Source organism: Pleurodeles waltl, chromosome 9 (genome assembly GCF_031143425.1).
Source record: "Pleurodeles waltl isolate 20211129_DDA chromosome 9, aPleWal1.hap1.20221129, whole genome shotgun sequence".
Lineage (NCBI taxonomy): Eukaryota > Metazoa > Chordata > Amphibia > Caudata > Salamandridae > Pleurodeles > Pleurodeles waltl.
This window is the reverse complement of record NC_090448.1, coordinates 1183319997-1183337945: the sequence shown is the minus strand read 5'-3', so window position 1 is coordinate 1183337945 and position 17949 is coordinate 1183319997. Positions and strand designations below refer to the sequence as shown.

The 17949-nt window shown below is 45.7% G+C and overlaps 1 protein-coding gene across 1 annotated transcript in view; it reads left to right on the top strand.

The window, feature by feature from the left end:
* MBIP (MAP3K12 binding inhibitory protein 1) overlaps positions 1–14936 on the top strand; it is a 77698-nt gene extending 62762 nt beyond the window's left edge. Inside the window, exons 5-9 of the mRNA XM_069209136.1 lie at positions 1640–1705; positions 2834–2986; positions 12213–12310; positions 12425–12463; positions 12807–14936. Of these exons, the coding sequence (XP_069065237.1) occupies positions 1640–1705; positions 2834–2986; positions 12213–12310; positions 12425–12463; positions 12807–12914 (464 nt within the window). The 3' untranslated portion in view covers positions 12915–14936. The remainder of the gene's footprint in view (positions 1–1639; positions 1706–2833; positions 2987–12212; positions 12311–12424; positions 12464–12806) is intronic.
* The last annotated feature ends 3013 nt before the right edge of the window (positions 14937–17949 follow it).

The window sequence follows — 17949 nt, the reverse complement described above, 5'->3', positions numbered from 1 at the left end:
GTCTCCTGATTGGTTGACTGTTAAGTTAAGTCCTTTTCTAAATAATGACTATGATATGCATCCGTGGCTGCAGTTATTAATTGACTTCCCCTTGATTGGAACAATAGAGGGCCCGATCGTAATACATCCGCACGGGCAGAAGGGGCGTCAGACCCAGAGCTCTCCTCCTCTGCTGTAACAGATATACCATCGGTTAATTTTCCCTCCAGGAACCCTAATGTTAGCCTGTGTAGCCGGTCACCCTCGAGGAAGGCTACTGTAATTCAGGAGGCATTAACTCTAAAGCTCTTGACATGGAATTTGGTTGGAATCCGCAATAAATTAGCTGACCCAGATTGGGGGGAGTTCATTGACAAATTTGATATGTTTGTTTCAGGAAACGTGGTGGATTACAGATGTTTTCAGACAAGGCTTTACTTCTCATTGTAAAGAAGCTAGACCTTCCCTGGCAGGGAGATCGGAGGGGGGGCTTGTCATATGGACAAGGATTTCAGACTATGATATGGTACTAAACAAGTCTATATTGACACCACTTTTTTAATGTACTAGGGACTCCATCTTGACAGGGAACGATTCAAGCATGTGACTTTATGAAAGATTCCAATACTGGAGTACTACAGTTACAGGTAAATAATGTATTTCCTTCTGCTCTTAGGTACCTCCCCCCCTTGGAGCAAGATCGGCTGCTGCATTCTGCTTCAGCCCCCAGATATGTACTTCATAGGAGTGAGGTCACTTCCTGCACTGTTTCCACCCCCAGCTATCTCTACTGCTGCATCCCCCTGCCATTGGATGTCCATTATAAATGATTTCACGTGCTGCCAGGTGCCCCTGTGTCTCCTGTAGATAAACCTGTTACTCCAGTATTGGAACTTTCATAGATTAACATGCTTGACTCATTCCCCGTCATTGAGATGGGAGTCCCCGGTACTTTAGAAAAGATAATGTCTACATAGACATAATATTAAAAGAGGCCTCTTGCCTTACTTTTAAGTAATCTCTCCAAGTCGTTATGTAAAAAAGGACCAAACTGCAGAGTCCACCAATCAGGCGATCCCACCCTCAAAACCCTCCTGAGAGAAGCTCCAGTGCCTCAGCACTAGTGCCTACCATTACAAATTTGTACTGAGAAAACTAAGGGGAGCTTCCTCTGTGAATCTATGAAAGATTCCAATATTGGAGAATTATAGTTTCAGGTAAGTAACTTATTTTCTTACTCCAGTATTGAACCTTTCATAGATCCACATGCTTGAATGAGACTATAAAGCAGTATATACGTCACATTGCGTTGAGAAGAAGTTAAATTGCCTAAAGGTACGTCTTATCTTATAAAGCATACAAGTATTCTAACATGTAAAGATGCTATAGCTTACAAGCACTAATAACCATGTTCGTAAACCATTACCATCTCGACGACGGGGAATGATTCATGTGAATCTATGAAAGATTCCAATACTGGAGAACTATTGTTACAGGTAAGTAACTTGTTTTCTTATTGCGACATGCAGATGGACTCCCAGAAGTCCAAGTGAACCTCACTGGTTTAAAAACCACTGAGGCTGTTCAGGAGAAAGAAGAGTAGCCTTTTATTGCATAATTATTAAGTTCATGAGGAATCTTCTTTTATTTTTGTTTTCAGAAAACAGTTGTGCGAGAACGGATGCTGTGTTCACTCCGTATCCTGGATTTAGGAGTCATGTCAAAGGTTAGTTCTCTGCGGAGAAGTGTATGGTGTAACAGTATGGTGACCTTTCACAGGCATAGGACTAGTGAGGTGGTGGGATGGGTTTTACTATGAAATGTTAGTGAGCAGCTTCATGCTGGCAACATGAGTAGAGGGGTTGAGCACTGGTGCTCGTGTTTTGATTGAGTCCTGGACTGGCGGTGTGTGTCTGGAGCCCCAAGGGAGACAGTGTGTGGCTGGGGCCCAAGGGAGGCAGTGTGTGGCTGGGGCCCAAGGGAGGCAGTGTGTGGCTGGGGCCCAAGGGAGGCAGTGTGTGGCTGGGGCCCAAGGGAGGCAGTGTGTGGCTGGGGCCCAAGGGAGGCAGTGTGTGGCTGGGGCCCAAGGGAGGCAGTGTGTGGCTGGGGCCCCAGGGAGTGCAGTTTCGTGTGTGGCTGGGGCCCCAGGGAGTGCAGTTTCGCGTGTGGCTGGGGCCCCAGGGAGTGCAGTTTCGCGTGTGGCTGGGGCCCCAGGGAGTGCAGTTTCGCCTGTGGCTGGGGCCCCAGGGTGTGCAGTTTCGCCTGTGGCTGGGGCCCCAGGGTGTGCAGTTTCGCCTGTGGCTGGGGCCCCAGGGTGTGCAGTTTCGCCTGTGGCTGGGGCCCCAGGGTGTGCAGTTTCGCCTGTGGCTGGGGCCCCAGGGTGTGCAGTTTCGCCTGTGGCTGGGGCCCCAGGGTGTGCAGTTTCGCCTGTGGCTGGGGCCCCAGGGTGTGCAGTTTCGCCTGTGGCTGGGGCCCCAGGGTGTGCAGTTTCGCGTGTGGCTGGAGCTCCAGGGTGTGCAGTTTCGCGTGTGGCTGGAGCCCCAGGGAGCGCAGTTTCGCGTGTGGCTGGCGCCCCAGGGGAGGCAGTGCGTGGCTGGAGGTCAAGGCTGGCAGGAGCTTTTGCCCTCCTATTGATATCCCCTGGTACCTGTTCTTGGCAGTATTTGGCTTGTTGAATTTTCACAAGTCAGTTTTAGTCTTATGAGATTGGGCATTAGGAAAGGTTTACTGAAGGAAATGTGTAGTTCGTCTCTGGCTCTTCAGTGTTGAACATCTAATTTTCTGTGCAACATCAGCATAATCACTTACTGTTTGGTCACCCCCATGAAACAAAGGCTTGTCTCCTTCCTTCTAGTTTCTCGAGTAGTGAATACCTATGGGCCACAGACTCGGCCTGACTTGGCTTCAGCATCCAGCACCAAAACCAGCGCTCTCTCACGAGATTGCGGGAACCAGGCTGTCGAGGAAAGGTTGCAGAATATAGAGACTCACCTTTGCTTACAGTCAGGTTCGTATGATCTGCTTTTAATTGAACGTACTGCTCAAATGTTATTATTGTTAAAGGTTTGAGTTTGAAACCACAAGGGCCTGTGTACATGTTTGGCTGCTCAAATAGATTGTTCCTTTATACTCTTCCCTAACAAATTCTGAATCCCTCTGACATTGATAATACATTTACTATCTCAGAAGTCTGTTTTACAGTATGAACCTTTTTTTAAAAACATTTTTTTTTATTTGGAACTTGAGCGCACTCATCTGAGCTTCTTGGTGCTAAGATAAAAAAAGGAAGGAAATTAGAGCAAAATTATTTACAAGCACTGGAAAACGCCATTGCCATGCTTTTTATGGTGAAAAAAGGAGTGAACACAGATAACCTGATTTTTATATTTTTGAAAACCTTTTTTGTAGTTTATGTATATCAATCTTGACTCTAAGGTATTAGAGCAGTTTACAAGAGCACTAGTTACATTACACAAGGACACTTTCATTTTGAAAAATTTGATCCGATAGAGAAGATTTGTTACCTTAGGATGCTCTTGTCGTCAGATGGATACAGAAGACTTTTGAGCAGTTCTTTCCTTTCTGTGCCAGATAGCGCTGATACGGTCTGAGCTCCCCTCAGTCTTTCTGACTGGTCTTTGTTTTTACTTTTTGTTGACTCTCTTTGAGATTTTTATCTCCCGGTGTGAGGATGTCACCAAAGTTTGGGAGAGGTGTGTGGACCCTTACGGAGCTTAAACTGTTGAGGAACAGAACAACCGGTATGCGGACCTTGGTGTGGCTAGTGGTTTGGACATCTCGTCTGACACGACCTGGGTTTTTCCCTCTTTCTGTGGCTACAGAGAGGGAGCCTCATTTGTAATTGTGGTGCGCATGGCGGCTAAGATCTGGGACCTTACCCTTCCCTCAGTGGCAGTCAAAACTAATGACTTGACTGAGGTGCTTCTGCTGGGAGTCACGCTCCCAGAACACTTACTCCTATTCAGTGAAGCCCTTACAGATGTCCTACATGGTGTCTGGTCCAAGCCAGGCACATGGGCTTCTGTAAATAGAACAATCGCCCTGCTCCTGGGGACCAAAATGTCCTTATCCAGCACCTCACCCCGGAAAGCTTGGTGGTCCAAGTCTCCTCATCCCGTATCCACCCTGGTGCTTTCCCAACCATTCCCTCGGATAGAGAATCTTAAGAGGCTTGGAGACCTTTGGTATGAGAATGTTCTCTTCCACCAGCTTGGCACTGCAGTCGGTGAACACCACCTGTCTATTGGGCCAATATTCCCATCCACTATGGGATTTGGTTGCGCAACTGCTGCCTATGCTCCTGCAGGAGACCCAGCCCGTACTCTTTCAGGCTATTGCTGATGGGAGGGATGCAGCTAAGTTCACCATCCGATGTGCACTTGACACAACCAACTCACTGGGTAGAATGATTATCATTGGTGGCCTTGCGGTGCCACACCTGGCAGAGAATATCTGGGTTCTCAGGGAATGTCAAGGCTTCCCTCATGGACATGGTCTCTGATGTCTCGCCTTTTTGGAAACTAGGCTAATTCGCCACTAGAATGCTCCAAGGAGAGCAGGGGTACTGCCAAGTAGTTGGGCTTCTGGCTGCTCGCCAACCCCAATCTGCCTTCTGTCCCTTTTCATGGCCATGGAATGGGTCTCCAACTGCCCCATACACTCCCCACTACCACAGGCAGTGGGCTTCCCAGCCCTTTTCTGGAAGAGGGTGCGGATCCTACAGACCACGTGGGACAGGTTGCCAGCTGTCGGGTCACCCACTTTCAGAATATGGCAAACCTCCTGCACTCGCTGGGGTTCACCAACAACATCCCAAAGTCGCACTTTACTGCCTCTGACACTTCCTTTCATCAAAGGTGTTCTGGACATGGTGAGGTTTCAGGCCTATCCTTTCGAGTGGTGAGTCCAGGATACTCAGGCTAGGATTCTGGTGTTTCTGCCTCTGTCCTGGATTTCGGTGAGACTGACCCTGGGGCTGTTGAACCTCATGGCCTCCTGCATCATGCTGGGCACAAAGTCAGGGGAATATTTCCCTGACATGGTCCAGATCTTGCAGGGAACTGCAAAAGACCTGCAGTGGTGGCTAGCAAACTGTGTTTGGGTCAGTAGCAGACTCCTTTCCCTTCCTCAAACAGCTCAAACAGTAGTGACAGATGCATTACTCTTGGGTTGGGGCGGCCACCTGGGAGAGGTGGAGATCAGAGAAGTTTAATCTCTGGCAGAATCCGGACTCTACATCAACTTGCTGGAGCTTTGAGTGATCTGACCGGCATTGAAAGCCTTCTTAGCCTCCATCAAGGGAAGGCTAGTGCAAATGTTCACAGACAACACCACCTCCATGTGGTACTGACTGCAACAGTGTGGGGTAGGGTTGTGGACCCTCTGTCCAGTCAAGCAGTCCTGTGTGTCTGGACATGGCTGGTACGTCACAGCACTTCTCTGGTGGTTCAACACCTTGCGGGCTTGCTGAAGGCAAGAGCGGATGAACTCAGCCGCAGGTGCTAAACGGATAACGAATGGCGTCTCCGTCCGGAAGTGATGCAAGGTCTTTTTCAGAAATAGGAACAACCTTTGTTACATCTTTTCGCCACCACCAAGAACAAACAATGTCAGCAGTTTCGCACGCTGGAGTTTTGAAGACGACTCTTTCGTGGAGATGCTTTTTGTCGTGGTGCTCCGGCCTCCTATACTACTTTCTGCCAGTACCATTCTTGCTTAGAGTTCTCAAGAAGATCGGGAGCCACCGGGCCCAAGTCATTCTGTTGGCTCTGTATCGGGCACAGAGCGTCTGATATCCCAAGCTGTTGAGCATGACCATTGGTCCCCCAGTCAGGCTGCCTCTTCAGTAGTATCTTATGTTGCAGCAACAGGGCAGGGTTCCGCACCCTCCACCTGTATGAGCAGAAGTTGAGAGGCAAAAGTTGACAGCTTTTGACCTTCCGCCCTAACTCTGTGATGATATTCTGGCAGCCAGCCGTCCCACATCCAAGTTGATATACACTTGCTGTTGGTATAAGTTTGTGACCTAGTGTGCTACCCACAATGTTGTACTCTTTTCTGCACCTTTATCCAAGGTTCTTTTGTTTGCCCTATCTTTGGCCCAGCAGGGCTCTGCTATTGACACTGTAAAAGGGTAACTTTCTTCTATCTCTGCCTTCCTGCAGTTGCTGGACCAACCTCTTTCCAAAACCCCTATTGCATTAAGGTCTGAAGCATTTTTCCCCCCACATGCCATTTGTCATGCCATATTGGCACCTCAGCCTTGTTCTTGTTCTCACTTTTCTGATCTGTGCGCCATTGAAACCTTTGCACAATTGCCCTCTTCAGCTGCTATTAAAACTGCGTTTTTACTGGCCATTACATCGGCCGGCAACGTCGGTGAATTCCTCTCTGTGTACCCTCATTTTACCCATACAAACTGGTGATCCGCACACATGCCTCCTTCCTTCTGAAGGTTGTCATTCCCTTCCTTGTAGGCCACAGCATTACCCTGCCTACCTTCTTTGCTCTGTCTAATCCCTCCAAATAGGAGTAGAGACTCCACCGTCTACCCAAAAAGAGCGATGTCTTTCTACCCTGACTGTACTAAAGAGTTCTGGGTGAATGATCAACTGTTTGTGGGCTGTGTTTCAGCCCAAAAAAAAGGAAGGCTGTGCAGAAGTGGACCGGCTCGTGATGGATCGTTCTGTGCATTAAGGTCTGCTACACATTGCCAAAGAAACAGCCCCCCAGGGCTCGTTCCGCCAGAACCAAAGCTTCAACCACTGCTTTAGCGTGCAGCATCGCTCTCCTGGACATCTGTCAGGTGGCGACCTGGCCATTACTGCATGATGGGCACTTCTTCTGTGCGCTCCTGCAGAACCTTTTGGTTTAATCAGGTTCTCAGACCCACATCTAGGGAGGTATTGCTTGAATAGTTGGTGGGCCCGCTCCATCCACTGTGCAGTGGGGGGCCTTCAAGTTTTGTTACGCCACTGGGGCAACTCTGCCTCTTTACTCTTTGTGTTGAAGGAATGCAATTTATATTATTTATTTTTATCCCTTAGGATTCTGTTTAGTGCTACTCAACCCATTCTCTGGCAGCAGAAGGAATGAAAAACATAGGTTACAAGGGAAATGTGCTTGGATCTAGTGACATTCTAGTGTCAGGGCATCTAATTATAGACTGTCTTCAACATTTGAGAGCAACGTGGAAAGCTAAGTTCGAGAATTGTCCTTCAAGTCCTTAGAGTCCCAGGAGATATTGCTTCATGCTAAATTTTAAGATAGAGGAGTGTTGCTCGAGAAAGCTTGCTTCTTGATAGATGTGTTCTTGAACTGGGAAGACTGAGGCAAAATACAACTTTCCCTCTCAGGTTACGTTTCCTCCAGACAAAATATTTGTCAGTGACTGCATGTTGAGCCTTATAGGAAATTCAGGCAGTCTTGTATGTGCATCAACCTTCTAGGAATAGCCAGTGTAAAAGGGGCAGAATAGGTGCAGTGTGGTTGAATTTCCTGTTCTATTTGTGAACTGCGAGCAGAGTGAAGTACTAGTGTTAGTGATGCGAGGTAGGCCATGTGGAGCCCAGTGTACTGTGCATTTCTTTTTTTACACCATTCTTGATATGGCCATGGCTTGGACTAGATTTTACCCTCCACAATTAATCATGGCATTGAGGTTCCTTTGTAGTAACTTCACCTTACTTATGAAACTGCTTTCTAGTCTGAATTTTAGATCCTGAAAAGGTATCTCTGTTTTTGCACGTAAAAAGGTCTTCTTGTTGTGCTTTTTCTGATTGCCATAAAACATGACAAACAAGTCCACTTTATTACTAGCACTAAACCCACTGTAGTGAGCGAATGGAATGAGCACCAGCAATGTTCATGATGGGAATGACAGAGAAGGGGAGGTCCCAGGATTAAACACATTGGGGAATGATAAATATGCACTATTGCACTAACTGTACTTTCTGCATTTGATGGGTAGTCATCATGAAACCTGTGCATCAAGAAATGTTTGTCATACTGACAATAGTTTTGATGTTCTGTGTTTTTTGTTTGATCAAACAAATTACTATAAAAATAGTTTTTGTTCTTTTATGGGTGACCACAGTTAGTCCAATGATGCCCACAAGAATGGCCACTGCTCCAGAAGGTTCTCATTCTATCAGAGCATAAAAGCATAGGCATCTTAATGTCAGTGTGACCATTACTATGTCTAGGTGGATGACTGTACTGCAAAGGGGACCCTTATGTATGTTACGAAGATTCACTCGCAGTGGGCTCTATTAAGTGAGAGTGGCATCCTTAATGCCTTTGAAGGCCTCATTGTATGAGATATAACCTGTTTGCGCATACGGGCAACAATATACCAATCGTGGTTACAGATGCCATGAGTTGCCACCGGTGAAAAATACTGTCTGCAGAGAGGAGCACCACACCAGGCACCCTCATAACCCTACACATTTTTACAAATGCACATATGTGTAACCCCACACCAATCTTACCTGATTTGGCTCCTACCACTTCCCTCCTTGTCTTCTGGGTTCCTCTGTTAAATCAGTCACCTCTTGGTGTGGTTTCCCCTGTCTTTTTGCTTACGACCTTCTGTTTTTGATCCTGTGCCAAATGTGGTTTTTGCTGGCTTTAGGACTCTGGGCACTTTACCACTGCTAATCAGTGTTAAAGTGCTAGTGCTCCCTTTCTAAATTGTGTCTGTGATTGGTTTATCCTTGATTGGCATATTTGATTTACTAGTAAGTGGCTAGTAAAGTTAACTTTGTGTGCCCAGGGCCTGTAAATCAAATACTTCTAGTGGCCATGCTGTACTGATTGTGTCACCCAGAAGTAGCCCTGTAAACACGTCTCAGACCTGCCAGGGCAGTCTATGTGCAGTTGTAAACTGCCATTTTGACCTGGCAAGCGCACCCACTTGCCAGGCCCAAACCATCCCTTTTACTACATGTAAGTCACTCCTAAAGTAGTACGTGTACTGATGTGTCCTACATGTCCTGATAGTGAGATACTACTTAATTCAGTTTTTATTATTGCAAGGCTTATCTCTCCTATAGGGTAACATGGGGATTACCTTGAAATATCTTTTAAATATAGTTTCCTATTGTGAGCAGATAAAGATATGGAGTTTGGGATCCCTGAACTTATAATTTACAAATACATCTTTTGGTGAAGTTGGTTTTTGAACAGTGAGTTTGAAATTGGCACTTTTAGAAAGTGGGCATTTACCTGCTTAACCATCCTGTGCCTCTGCCTGTCTACTGAATAGACTGTGGATCAGGATGACAGTTGGATTGTTGTGCATTCACTCTAGGCAGTCACAGCTGAGTCATAACTGAGGTGTGCCCTGCATATCCTGTTGTCCTGTCAGTTGCACCTGAATAGGGCTGTGCATGTCCCCACACAAAACAGTCTCCAACCTTCTGGAGCGTCCTGGGTCAGTGCAGGGAAAGACAGGGTCTTGTGCACTATAAAGACTTCTCTTTGGAGTTGGCCCACTTCAAAGACAGAAATGGGTATACGTACTGGACCTATGACATCACATAGTTAGAATCCTTCTGAACTAAGAAAATTCTGCCAGGAAGAAGAGCTGGTTGCTGTAGGAGGGACTGCCACTCTGCCTGTTGCTTTGTTGTGCTGGCCCGCTGCTTGTTGCTTCTGTCCTGTGAGTGAAAAGACTGGACTTGCCTTTTTATGTCCTGCTTCAAAAGGTTATTCAAGGGCTTGGACTGAGCTTGCCTCCTGTTAAGAAGTCTCAGGGACATCTAAGACTTCATCTGCCAGGGCCTGCTCTCTTCTGCTGAGAGTCCTGACTTGCCACGTGGTGCCAACTCCGGTCCCTGCACCCTTGGAACTGCAAGCTGGTGATCTGAAGGAGGAAATCCGTGCATCAACGGCGCTCCGGAAGAATCGACGCAGCACCTATCTTGTGGCTGAAGAATCGACGCAGCGCCTGTCTTGCGGCTGTAGAATCAACGCAGCGCCTGTTTCACCGCAGTCCTATGAACACAGCACATTTGCATTTGCCACGCATTGTCCATGGGCACCAAGTTTTCATCAACCCCTGCACCGCAGTAGGGAACCAAGGCCGTTTGTCGGGAAATCTAGACATCACATTTCCTGAAAGGATCAGCGAGGAAAGAATCAACGCATCACCTCCCCTGCCCAGTAAGGAACCGATGCATCACTTTGCGTTTCCGGTGCCTCACCTCCCCTGTGGTCTGCATCGCCTTTGTTTTTGACGCATCCCAGGTACTTTGTGCTATGAAGATACATCCATTAATTCGTATGGATTAAGACTTGCTTAAACTTTAAAAAAGTGATATCTTGACTTGTGTATGTTGGATTTTTGTCGTTTTGGTCTTGTTTTACTCAGATATTGCTATTTTTCGAAATTGGTGTGGAGTCCTTTTGTCGTGTTTTCACTGTGTTACTATATGTGTGTGTACGTACAAATACTTGAAACCTTGCCTCTGAGATAAGCAGGACTGCTCGTACCACGCTGGTCAGCAGGGGTTATCTTAGCTATGTGACTCCCTTACCCTAAGTAGAGCCAGAGTCCCTACTTTGACAGGGTGCAAACCACTGCCAACTAGAGACCCCAATTCTAACACTCTCAGACTCGGCTCATGCAGTCTCACACTCAGGGTGCTGCACTCTCTTTACATCTCTTATTCTGCTTCTCCAGCCTCAAGCCCACATGTGATCTGACAACCTTTTGTAGAGCCTACATCACATGTTTGTGTACGTTTTACATGTGTTTTAAACCTTCTTTGAGACTTTTTAGATTATATTGTTTGCAAAATAAATGATTTAATTTATATATATTTTTTTAAGTGTAAAGATAAAATGTGAGTCTAGTACACAGCCTTCATGAAGTTTGCCTTTCAACAGTTATGATTGGACTGGAAGAGGACTGCTTTCTTGGTTGAGCCTGCAGTATGAACCGTCCCCATGCAGCTGGTGCATCTAGTGCAGGTGTTCGTTGGTAGAGTCATGTCCCCTGTGCTGTCAGATATACTGTGTGTGTCCCCATGGGACCCTGCAATTGGCCTGGCTGGCTGCCACTCTGAAGGTCTGGTGCTAAAAGGTATCTTCTGTGTTGAGCAGAAGGCAGCGCTGCTCAGCTCCTCAGAGCGATGTCTTGAGTTGGGCTGCACATGAGGCAGCTGTCAAAGTACCAGTAGCTTGCAAGTTGTGTTAGAGATCCCTGAGTTAAAATGTTTGCAGTAGATGAAAGGTAGAAGAGGGTGGTGTGGTAGAGCCACAGACATAGAGCCCTCAAAAAGCTAAGCAACATAAATGTGCAGAGCCCTGCAGATGCCAGGGCCACACGAGTGTCTGTGAGTCAATGGATCCGAGGTGAAAAGAGCATAAGAAAACAAACATAATTGAGCCTTCTTAGGGTATCACAAAACAAGGGTTAAATTCCAGAGAGGAAGCTCTAGAACCCACCTCGGTACAGTTTTCATATGATGAGGTCTTAACTAGAAAACAAATTTGAGCCCCCGAGAGAAGCTACCCTTAGCTTTGGAAAAGCAGACAAAATCCTGGGTGCCATAAGCACTGAATCAAGGCCAAAGGTAAAAAGTTTGGAAGTCAAGCTCTTGAATAAAATATGAGGGCCATGACGTGTAAGTGTGCCATTCTTTGCTCTGCTGAAAATAGTGACTGGACACCTGAGCAGGAGCACTGACTGATTCCTGGAATGGAGTCCGCAAAGCACTGTGGACTGAGAGCGGGAGAAAAAAATTGACTGATCGCCCCTCCACTCCATTCAATAAACAAAACGAAGGGGTGAATGTTGCCAATCTTCTGTAGTTTGCATTAGGTCCAAAGTTCGTGCAGAGGATAAAGATCTGGGAGTCTCGTCTTGTGGCTTAAGTGAACCCCAAAGGTTAGGGGTCCTCGGGGAGGAGAGGACTGCACCTGCATGAAGAAGAGTAGGGCGAATGGGCAGATGTGAAAGCAAAGTAATTAGGGGAGGGTACTTGGGTGTGTTGGGGAGGGTGCTAGAGGATGTTGGGGGGGTACTAGGGGATGCTGAATAGGCTGAAGTATTTAATCTATCTTACTTTGGGCTCCATGTGTGAGGAAGGTTTGGTCTTCTGCCTGTGATGTACCTTTTTGTGTGCAGTGGAAATTGGGATTATATTCAGAAAGTATGAATGGTTAATTTTGTGATGCTGATGTTTGTTTCTAATTGCTGCCTGTAGGAGGCCCAGTACCTAAAGACATTTACATGCGAATCAAGAAGCTTGAGGAGAAGATCCTGGAGCTGGAAGGGCTGTCGCCGGAGTATTTTCAGACCGTGGTACGTAGTCTTATCCATCAGTACCAGTTGTCTTGCCAGGAAACACGTGTTCTTTTTGTAACAACTTGCTTTCTTTTTCATGGCATTCCTCTTACTGTTCGTCATTCCTTTCAGAGTTTTCCAGGAAAGCGAAGGAAAAGCCAGGCAGCGCAGGTAGGTCCAGTGAAACTTCTGTGGTTCTGTGGTGGTATGCATTCTGATGGGGTCACTTGGCGTTGATGCTGTTTCGTCCTGTCTCACTTTGACAGTACGACCCATTTGTACTGCTACCTGTTGGCTCTTTGCTCATGCAACAGACACAAGGCCTTCTGCTGGTGCTGCACGCATTGTATTTTCACAGCTGAGTTGTGTTGTCACAGCTACTCATAGCTGCTCTGTCCTAGCACTTACAGGTGCAGGTGCTCCTAACTCTATCACTTGGTTGTACAACTTACTATCAGGTATTTCTGCCTACTGATCTGTCATGGGTGACAACACATTTTCTTTGTATTCCCAGAGCTGTTCTTTGGTCGAGCTTGATCAGAAGATCTCTGCACTCAGAGGAAAGTTGGTGCGAACAGCCAGTGATTTGAGCTCCCGACACGGTGACAAGTTCCATGTTTAAAGTTGTTCTAGAAGTGTTTGCTTGTTCTACACAGGCCATTCCATCTCTGAAGATCTGGGTCTACAGCCTCTCTGAGACTGCGAAGTGAAACAAGTTAAATCTGATTTATTTCTGTCACCAAGCCAGTCAGTCAAGTCTTCCAAGAGCCTCACCAGCACCAAAACCTGAGCTGCAAGAGCTCGAAGGTGCAGGTCGCTTTTTCCTGGGACTTTTTTCCAAAAGCAGGATTTGAAGAATGCACTGAAGTTATTTGGAGAGAAGAACAGCAGCTGTGGTGCTCAAAGAAAAGTATTTTGATCCTGATGCTTTTTCGTACACAGCAGTTCGAAAACAAGGGTGTAGGAACAGAGAATGTAGCGCTAAAGGGCTAGCATGGCATTCCAAGCCTGTTGCAAGATACTCCAAGGGCATGCCTGACCGGTTCCTTTATATAACGTGCAGAAATGTAAAGGTCAGGTTAAGAAGATACTGGGAGCAAAACCTGACTCCTTTCTTTCATGATGTGCAAAAACATTTAAGATATGTGCTGATGGCGATCATGATGCCATGTGCTGTCACGGTACTCTGTTGCCGTATCCGATGACCTACCTGTATGTGCCATACAAAATAAATGACATATAACGTGCACCAATGCGCGATGTGGAGATAAGTGTGACATTACCTTGTATTTCTTGGCTTTTAAAATTGTGCTGTAATAGGGAATGTAAAAGTTAAGCATACATTACATATCAAATGCCATGCTCGTGCTTGGTTATGTACAAATGTAGGAACTCCATACATTTAAAACTGCATATCCTTGTTCTAGCTGCAATCCTATGCTTGTCTGTTTGTCTCCTTATCCTGCGGGCATAACTTGAGCCCATGCACATGAGTGCAAGCCAAGTGAGTCTTTTGGACTGCTACTGCTTGGAGGTGTAATGTGGGTGCCCATGCAGGTGGTACTGGGTGTCGCTGCCTGGAATAACCAGGGGGTGGAGATGGCACTTCCTTGAAGGTGTGATGTAAGTGTCTGTGCAAGTGGTAAAGTGTGTGGGTGCCTGCAAGAACCAGCAGATGGAGATGCAACTGCTTGCAGGTGTGATGTGACAGCAAGTGCCCATGCAGGTGGTAGTGGTTGTCGGTGCCTGCAAGCCCAGTGGGTGGAGATGCCACTTGATGTGACAGCAAGTGTCCATGCAGGTGGTAGTGGGTGCTTGCAAGAACCAGCTGGTGACGATACCACTGCTTACAGGTGTGATATGACCGTAAGTGCCCATGCAGGTGATAGTGGGTGTGCATGCCTGCAAGAAACAGCGAAGGGAAATGCCACTGCTTGCAGGTGTGATGTAAGTGACAGCAAGTGCCCGTGCAGGTGGTAGTGGGTGTCGGTGCCTGCAAGAACTAGCAGGTGGCGATGCCATTGCTAGCATTTGAGATGTGACAGTGAGTACCTGTGCAGGTAGTACAGGGAGTGGTTGCCTGCAAGAACCAGTGGGTGGAGATGAGGCATTGGTGTGAGCGCATGTGTCAGTGAAATTACGAGTGGGTAAATGCTTCAGTTGTTAACCACCTGCAGGTCATTGTTCTAATTATGTGTGGGTGTGCTTGAATAGGAGAAATTAGGCGCTCTGGGTAATCAGGTAAATAAATCACAAAAAGGTATATCCTTTGATGGTGCACCCTTGAAAGACCCCACCCCTGGGCCTTAATATGTGCAAAAACACTCGTAAATACCATTGAATACAAGAGGCACTCATAAACAGTATTCTAAAGTCAATACTTGTCGATTTGTTATAGATTCGAATAAGGCAGTACTCATAGGCAGATAATCAATCAATCATAACTGAGTTTTATATATTGCTACAAGAAAAAAAGGGGAAAGACGAATGATAATCGTCCTGTATGTCAGTGTCCTTAATATACAATCAATGTCCAAATGCAAAAAGACAGAGTAATCAATTTTCGTTGCTCCCAGCTTCTTATATATTCCAAGATCAAAGTTCAGATTTCTTCAATCCAAATAAATCATATTCCTTAATGGTATCTTGTGGTTTGTATTGATTCCACTCTTTGTTCAGATTTACAGCCAGCCAACACGTGTTTCGTCAGGGAATTTCCCAATGACTTCCTCAGGGCAATGTTATATGGGTCCAAGATGCATATCTAAGGTATTCTTTACTATCGTGTCCAAGTAGCTCCTATTCTGAGATATCTTATAAATAAATGTGCAGCGTGTCCAGTGTTCTACAACCCAATGCGAGTACGCATAGGGTTGTACCTTATCAAACCGCCATACCGTCTCCGCGTCCAAACGAGTGTATTGGTCTGTGGGTGCCCCTCTCCCCCCACACACAAGCAGTCTGTCGTGTTGGGGCAATACAGTGGTATTCAGGGAGTGACAGAGCGGTAGATGTCAGGAGTGTGTTCTACTGTGTTTTGGTTATTGTACTTTGTCCGTGTGGAGGGGAGTATGGAATGACATGGGTAGTACATGAGGTGAGGTGGGGTGGCACAGCGTGAGAGGATCTTGTGGCATTTAGCTTGGGTATGGAAAGTGAAGTGCAAGCATATGTCATCAAGCTCTCGAGAAGGGATTCCATGTTCAGGTGCGAGTGACAGGAACAATGGAAACTAAGAAGTCTGTACTACAGAGTTTCTACGTTGGTGAGGATTGAATGTCCACGTGGTGCCTTGAGGAGAGGTTTGTTGTGGTGTTTTACAGGTTGATGTCATGCTGTGTATGTGCCTGTGATTGAAATGCAGAGGTGTTGGGTTGTGTAGTGCCAAACATTGTTTGATTTGTGGGGTTGTGAGATGGGTGTAGAATGTTAGTTCAGTGTGGGGGCAACAGCAGCGGTTGTGGCTGAGGATAATTCTAGGTTGGTGAAATGTGTGAGGAATGCTCTGCCTCACAGGGGCGTGGAATAGATAAGGTGTTCATAGAGTGGATGGGGAGTGTGGTGTTTTACAAGTGATTGAGATTTGAGAGAGAGTGCAAGAGTATGACAAGAGGGTTATTTTTGAGTGGGTTCTCTTTGTCCGTGCGAGTGATAAAATTTTGTAGGGTCAGGTTCGATCTCAGTTTGTGAGAAAGGTGTGGTAGAATTCACATGGATGTAGTGGGAGAGTGTTTAGTGTGTGTACAGGGTGTTCTGGTTCATGAGTGGCCATTGTATGAAGAAGGGTGAAGGGAAGTTCCATGAGGTGTGGGAAAGGTGATAGTTTTGGGGATGGCCTCAGTTGTTAGTTGGTTGCCCACATGATGATAGGTTTGACAACAAGAACGCTATATCACAATGCATCAACAGTCCATAACGGAGTAAAAATGTGTTTAATATTTTTTAGCTCAAAAGATTGTTTTAAATTTTCCCTATACTTTACAAAAAAGTATAGGGAAAATGTAAGGATTGCTAAACTCAAAAATAAATATTTTCCCGATAGGATATCCTAGGGAGATGAGTCTCCCAATGGTAAAGTATAGGGAACATTTAAAATATATTTAGTCCAGAGGTACATGCTACACATTTTTATGACAAACATTAATGTAAGTTCATTTTTGTATATTTACCTTACATGTCGAACACAATAAATGCTACCATGCTGTTAAAATAATTTTCAATTAAAACTTTAATGGAAATATATTGCATTAAATGAAAATTATTTTTCTGAAGTTTAAAATTAAAAACAAATCTCACATAAAGGAAAATAATATTTTTAATGTGCATTAATAATAATCAAAAGTAATATATAAAATTAATTATTTTTTAATCAAATGTATTGTTACATTAGTTTTTTTTAATTCTAGACAAGTTATTAAAGTATTTTATATTTTATTTGAGTAATATGTACTGTTTTTATATATTTGTAACACTCATATGTATTATATTTTTAAATATTTTAAATACAGCTTATGTTATGCAGATTTGTAGGGCGCACAGTCACCCAGCATGGTATCCTGGCACTGAACAGTATTGAGTCTAGCCAAACCTTGGGCTTAGTGGGACTACCAGCGGAATTAAAAAAAGTGAAGAGGAAACTCCTATGTGCAGCAACAGGTTGTTCTGTGCTTTAGGAGCGATAAGAAGACTTGCATCGGATCAGATCTTTTTCATATGCGTGGGATATGTCCAAGTAGGAGTCTGGATTAGCGGAGGTGTCTAGAAGGTTTATGAAAGCAGATGCGATTGTTGAGCGAGTATTATGTAGTGTCTTGAAAATGTGGGTGAGGAGTTTGAATTGTGGTGATCTGTGGATGGGGAGCCAGTGGTGCTCCCTCAACTGTGGTGCGATATCTTTGCAACGTGGGAGGTTGTGAGTGATTCTGGCTGCTGAGTTCTGAATGGGATGCAGCCTTCTGGTGAGTTTTGTTTGTTGATCCAGGTGTTGGTGTTCCCATAGTCCAGCCTGTTTGTGACCAGGGCGTGCATGACGGTTTTCCGGATGCTCATTGGGAGCCATTTGAAAATCTTCCTCAGCAGTTTCAGGGTACAGAAACATAAGGGGGTGACTGCATTGAGTTTGCTATTGATCCTAAGGTTCTTAGTGTTGGTGGTGGAGTGGGTGTCATTCCCAGCTTTGTTGGCCATCAGGTGGAGTCCCACTGTGATGTGCTGTTCCGGAAGATCACGATTTAAGTCTTGTCGGTGTTCAGCTTTAGGGATTTGGTCCAATTTTGACCAGGTACTGGGTGTCTTGTCTGTGAGGAGAGAAAGAGTTGTGTGTTGTCGACATAGGAGAGGACAGTGATATTGTGAGAGCGGATAATGCTGTCTGGAGGGATCATGTATGTGTTGAAGAGGGTTAGGCTGTGTAGTATGTTTGGAATGATAGTGAGAAATGCTGCTTACTGGTGTAGGTGGATTTTTTATTACCATTATGGAATTGCCACTCTTAGAATGAGAGCATTTCTCTGTGCTTATAACTAGTGCTTTTGCTGCCTGACTCCAATCCACGTCTGGGGCGGAGTGACTGCTCCACTTGGTGCATACTTTTCAGACAGCCAGTACACTGGGAGGGTGGAGGTGTTACAGGATTGCATCTGTATACTGAATGGTCT